The 6,556-nt window shown below is 43.6% G+C and overlaps 1 protein-coding gene across 2 annotated transcripts in view; it reads right to left on the reverse strand.

The window, feature by feature from the left end:
- Positions 1–1,619: 1,619 nt before the first annotated feature.
- Positions 1,620–6,556, reverse strand: part of LOC117283222 (zinc finger protein 280A-like) — a 22,392-nt gene continuing 17,455 nt past the window's right edge. For both annotated transcript variants that reach the window (XM_033762353.1, XM_033762352.1), the window contains exon 2: positions 1,620–3,408. In XM_033762353.1, coding sequence (XP_033618244.1) covers positions 1,786–3,339 — 1,554 coding nt within the window. In that variant the 5' untranslated portion in view covers positions 3,340–3,408 and the 3' untranslated portion in view covers positions 1,620–1,785. The remainder of the gene's footprint in view (positions 3,409–6,556) is intronic.

Below are 6,556 nucleotides of genomic sequence, written 5' to 3' on the forward strand. Positions count from 1 at the left end.
GCTGCCAGGAGCGGGGGCACGGGCGGCGGGTAGGCGCATGCGCGCATTGTCGCCCCTGGTGGTGACTGCAGGGCCAGGTGTCAGGCTGAGGGGCCGGGGCAGCGAGATGCCCCTAGGACCCTAGAAGGGGTTTAAGCCATCATAGATCTAGGGCCAACCAGGGCGCGGGCCGATATCGGACTCGCAACCCCCAGGGGATATTTAGCCCATCAGAGAAATGCAAACTAAAGCCATAATGTGATACCACTGCAACGCTAAGAAAAAGGGCACTAATTGAAAGGACTTACAGTACCACGTGTTGGATCTGTAGCAGTGGAATTCTCAGTATCAGTTGTGTACATTTAAATTATTTTAATGACTTCTGAAAACTTTTTGGCAGAATCTACACTAAAAAAAGCTGAATAGATGCAACTCCAGCACTTCTTACAACAGCTATCCAAATGATTAAGTGTGTCTATCAGAAAACTTACGCAAGACAGCTAAGTGAGAAATTAATATGCAGTCAGACAGGGATTGGGCCCTCGAAGAAGTCAGCCAGGAGAAGAGACACTCAAAGATTGTAGCTGGAAAGGGAATCTAGAGATCCAGGCTGGGGATTTAGCTCAGTAAGCTCAAGGTGCCAACATTGATCCCAGGTACAAAAAGAAAGGGAGAGGTCTAGGCCTGAAGATGGAGATGCAGTAGCCAGGCCTACAAGTCTCCTTAGAGATGAACAGCAATTTGAGATTATAGGGTAACTAGCGCCATCTGGTTCAGTGGGCCTAGATAGGCATCAGACACATAGCGGGTGGGGGGGACCAGGACATCTGGAATCATTCCTTTAAAAAAAAATGCCTTTACCCTACCCACCTGACTCATCTCCCTATGGGATCAATGTTAGCTAAGTGACCATACTTGTAATCCTACAGGTTGTAGTTTGACCTATGTTGTACCTACATTGTGATTTTGCTGTATAAATTACCCCTGAGAAAGAGCCTTAGCAGCCACCCACTCATGACCCCTCCCAGAAACCTAGAAGCTATTCTTATTTCCAATACAACGCTCCCAATTTCCTCTTTTGGTTTGTGACTTCATCCCTTGATAGTAGATCATGAACTCAGCACATCTGACATCTAACAGGTTGAGAGTTATTTTCCCGCTATCAATAGTAGCTTTATTCTAAATAGCCAAAAAATCAGCCCCAAAGTCCATCAGTGGGAAAGTGAAAACTGTGTCATATTCAGTCAGTGGAATTCTACCCAACAGTGAAAAAGTATGCACAATTGCAGCATACAGCAAGAATGCACCTCACAAGCTGGACATGGTGGCTCACATCTGTAATCCAGGCACTCTGGGAGGGTGAGGCCGGAGGATCAGAATCTTGAGCCCAGTCTGGGCAACTTAGTAAGACCCGTCTCAAAACTTAAAATGGCTTGGAATGCAGCTCAGTGTGAAAGTCCTGGGTTCAATCCTCAGTATGGGGGGTGGTAGTGGTGGTTCTGATTTATAGTAAATAGAGTCAAAGACAAGAATGTTGATTCCCTTTAAAGCAATTTAACACATTTATTTGAAGTTTAAAAACAGTAAAACTTAATCTCTGATGATAAAGATCAGAGTAGTGTTTACTTCTGTACAGGCGTTTGAGTAAAGAAAGGGCATGAAGATTTCTGAACTGCCTCTTTCGAGTAGGGAGATAGAGATGTCACTGTAAACTCGGACATGGCATGCTAGCATGAGTCATGACATGCAGATGGCCTAGCTTTGTATCTGCCTTTTAGAATCCATGGAAGTGGGGAAAACATATATTTAGCCAGAACCCTGGCTACAAAGGACTCTGGAATATCTAGAGTTTTTCCTCTTTTTGGTTTTTATAGGAGACAGGCCAAAGTCAATGTTGCCCACCATAATAGATTCTGTACCACTGGAGTGAACTGAAGTTTGAATAATAACCTCCGTTCTGGGAGGCAACCCTTCCAGTGGCTCTGGTTTTTTAAATGTTTGATGATCTTTGCTTTTGTGCTCTATTTCCTCCTTCAAACTCAAAAACTGTAGCCGGCACTTGGAGCACGGAAAAACCCTCTTCTTGCTCCAGTGTCTCCAACAATGATTCATGTATGAATTTGCAGTTTTGAAAATTTTAAGACAAAACAGACAAAGCAAATCCTTCGTGTTTTCATGGCATGTTCTAAAATGTGTTTCCACGTCACCAAAGGCCGATGATCTATAATTGCAAAGCTGGCACACATAGGGCATTTCTCCAGGCTTATGACTGTCCTTCATGTGTTGTAAGAGAACCTGATCAGTTTCAAATGACAACTCACAGATTTTACAGACAGCAGCGGGCTCCTGGGTAGTGTGCACCCTGTCGATGTGACACTGCAGCTGGAAGGGAGTGGGAAACTGCCGATAGCAGTGCTGGCAGGTGGTGTGGTTTTCCCAGCTGTCACCTCTCTGCTTCTCAAGTTCGAAATGGTGCTTCATGTGATTCATAAACTTAATATTTTTCAGAACTTTCAAGCAGCTGAGGCATTTAAAGGTTGAGTGAGTCTTCGGTGCTGGCTGCCCATCTCCCTTATGATGCCCATAGTAAAAGTCACTAAGCAACAGGATCAGACTTCCTGTCTTGGGATCAAAGGTCTTGTTTTGACCTGTTGGATGTGATATGCCTGTTTTTACCAAAGCTTCAGAGCTATTTTCTGGGTCTGGATCCCCGAGAACAAAAGGTACCTTTTCGTTAGCATGAGTCCGAGGAAAGGAGGTTCCATTCTGAACAGTGCTTGGCGAGCAGATGCTTTTCGATGGTGTACCTGTGTACATCAGAGGAGAGACACTGGAAGGGGTCGTGGTTGAAGAATATACACTAGGGATTTCATTCCTGAGTTTTGATCTTTTGGGATTTCTACTGGTTTTATCAGCAGAGGAAAGTTGCTTTGAATCTCGAGGAGGCATGACTTCTGGTGAGCTCATTTTATAGGCAAGTTTGTAGGAAGATTCAGTAGTAATGGGACTATCTCTTGATCCCCATTCAGACTGAGAATTTGGCATGGCAGCCATTGCTTTGGCTGTTGGGGTCACATGAAATCCCGGATGAGACTCGGGAGTGGGATCTTGACTGAGGTGGCCTCTCTTTCTTTTTGAATATGAGCCTGGGGTGACTCTGTTCAAAATGTTTGAAATGACTGGCTTTGAATTTGAAATCATCTTGACGAAGAGAATGTCCGAATCTTCTCTTACGTGTTCCATCCCAACAAAGATCAGCTCATCATCTTCGTCATGTTTGTGCCTCTGATTGGATTCTCTCTCATGCTGCTTCGGTAGTTCTGGTTTTTGTTCTTCATTCAAGGAGAAGTGATCGGCCATTTTAAAATTACTTTTGATTGAAGCAGTGGTCCCTTCAACTTCCACAGCTATCTTCTCATAAATTGGCACCTAAGTGCAACCATGCAAAAAAATTATTCATTTCAAAAGATATTACATTACATCATTTTGCAGATTAAGAAAATAAGCTAGAACTTTCTTTTTTCCAGAGCTGCATATTGAACCTAGAGCTTTGCGAATGTTACGCAAGTGCTCTACCACTGAGCTGCACCTCCTAGGAGACTTGAACTATTTTTGGGTTTTGTTGTTGTTGTCTTATGTTTTTTGTTTTATTTTGAGATAAGGTCTCACTATGTAGTTCAGGCTGGCCTTGAACTTACTATGTAGCCCAGGCTGGCCTCAAACTTGCAGCAATCCTCCTGCTTCGGCCTCCCGAGTGCTGGGATTACAGGGGTGCTCCACTACGCCCTGCCAGACTTGAACTATTTAAGGGACATCATAATTCAAAATTTATCTCTCCATCCTCCCCCAAGTCTTCTGCAATTGCGATGTTAATGAAGCATTGGCATAAAATTCAGAGAGGCACAAGTTGAATATCTTGGACTACCCATCTCCTTACATTTTACAACCTCGTGCCTCACTTGCCTCGTGGTCCCAGAAGTACCCTCTTGGAAATCTAAACTTTCTAACTTAACAAAACTTGTGACTTTTCTCCCCAGGTCATCCCTGGGTATCCTCAGGGGATTAGTTGTGGCCATCACCACATTCCCTAACCTGGATACCGAAATCCTCAAGTTCCTTAACATGAAATAGCGTAATGTTTGCACAGAACCTAACACATCCTCCTGTGTACTTTACATCATCTCTAGGACTTAAAATACCCAATACAATATGAATGCTATGGATTTGTTTGTTTGTTTTTGAGACAGGGTCTCAGTACGTATTTCAGGCTGGTCTCGAACTCATGGCGATCCTCCTGCCTTGGCCTCCCAAGTGCTTGGATTACAGGTTTGTTTGTACCACCACAACTGATGCTATGTAAATAGTTATTTTACTGTATCATTTAAGGAATGAGGACAAAAAGTCTGTACATGTTCAGTGTATATTCAATTTTTGTATTTTTGTTTGGTGATTGGTTGAATCCAAGGATGTAGAACCTACAGATAAGGAGGGCTGACTATAAAATTTCTCAATCCACAAACTTTTGAGTCATTCTTTGCCAGCCTTTCCTTCCCATTCTACAAGTGATCAATGAGCAAATCCTGTTTGCCTGTTTTCTAGATGTATCTGGAGCCTAACTACCCCCTTCTCCCTCCTGTCACCTCCCTACGGAAAACACCATGTTCTCTCCGTGAGTCACTGCGGCATTTCTAGTGTTAACCTTTTCATTAGTGTCAGAGCATTTCCCTTAAGCCCTGTGTTCAATGCATAGTACTGAAACAAAACACAAAACAACAAAACCATTGTCAGTTCTCCCCATGGCCATTCCAGTGCTGAAACGAGATGATAAATACTGAATACTAACTGATGACTTGATCATTCCATGGTGTATGCAGGTTTCTATACCATAAATCAAACTGAGCATCGTTAACCCCAAAGTTCAACAACTAAAATGCTCTAAAATCAGAAATTTCAGCACTGATATAATTCCACGAGTGGAAAAGTCCACAACTGGCTTCCCAAAGCAGGTGAAAATATTATATAACATTGCCTTCAGGATATTTATATAAGGCATACATTAAATATAAGCAAATTTCATGTTTGGATGTGTATTCCATCCGAGGTTTCTTATTAGTATATGCACATATTCCACAAAAATATCATCCCGAACTCCAAAATATTTCTGGCTCCAAGCATTTTGATAGAGATCCTCAGTCTGTATCATTTGTCAATTAAAAATATCTGCAACAAAACTTAAAAAACAATAGTGCTAAATATAGAGAGCAAAAAGACAGTATATATTACCTGTACGTGCACGCACAAATGCATAGGAGGGCTGGCACTGACTCTCTGGCTCATGAATCGCCAGCGACTTTCCATCTCCTTCCCAGGAAATGCCAGTCATTCGAAAATGTCCAGGAGAGCCCCGGACCGCGTACTTTGTCTGTTGTGGTCCTCATCTTTCCCGCCTCTCAGTCACCCCCCTGCTGCCACAGTCTCCGTGATGAGGAACACACCAGGCCCCTGCCTCGGATGTCCTCTGTCCGGATGACCCCCGTGCCGGCTCGCAGCCTGCCTCAGGTCCCGGTTACCTTCTCACCGAGTCTCCCCTGACCACACTACCTACACTCACGAGCTCCCCTCATGGGCTCTATTCCCCCCACAATGCTTCTTCTTAAACTTTGCATGCATTACTGCCTACCATGCAACATGTAAAACGCAGCCTACTGCTTTTCTATGTCTCTAGACTGGACACGTGTGTCAGTTATGCTTCTCTTGTTGCTGAGACAAAATATCTATCACCCAACGTCAAGAGGGAAAGGGTTCCTTTAGCTCACAGTCTGTCGCGGTTCCAGTCCACAATCAGCTGGCTGCAAGGCAGGGTGGCACACGGGAGCGGGCCGAAGAGGAGAAACAGTTCATGGCATCCACCAGGCAGCTAAAGCAACAAAGGGCCTGAAGGGCGTCTTTCTGCCCCTTTTATCTCATTCAGACTACTTAGGGCGGGTGGCACTCACACCCTTAATCCTGGTGCCCTTGGGCCCAGCACACCTCCCCCGTGAAATCAGTGACACGCTGTAGATTCAGCAGCTCCTTAGTAGCCCTACTGCATCTGCATGAGGCTTTTCGGGGGACATCTAAACCCAAGCCATAACATTACACGGGGGGGCGGGTGATGTGTTTTGTTTACTGCTGCTTCTGGAGCAGTATCTGCTTTAGAGTAGATGCTATACCTTTGTGAAATAAAGAGTAGCTAATATTGACATGATCACTTCTGCAGACAATAGAATCTAATGGATCAATTCTAGGTTTTCTAAACGTTTATGAAACCAGATCCAAATGATTTAACATGATCCTGCCCTGGAGGAAAAAAACATCCTGTATATGTATAAATTAAAACAAAAGTTTTGTAAGATAATATCCTCACTTCACTATCGAGGATATTCTGATACCATCTATGCCATTAACATATTTCATCGATTCGAAGGGACATGCTTATAGTTTCATTTTAACATCTTTGAAATTGAGCTGCATCTCCTCTATGAATCAATAGGATACTTAGTACCAATATAAACATTTTTCATAATTTGTACCATAT

The sequence above is a fragment of the Fukomys damarensis genome, unplaced genomic scaffold, assembly GCF_012274545.1.
Source record: "Fukomys damarensis isolate Sample0158 unplaced genomic scaffold, DMR_v1.0_HiC HiC_scaffold_12, whole genome shotgun sequence".
In the NCBI taxonomy this organism is placed as follows: domain Eukaryota; kingdom Metazoa; phylum Chordata; class Mammalia; order Rodentia; family Bathyergidae; genus Fukomys; species Fukomys damarensis.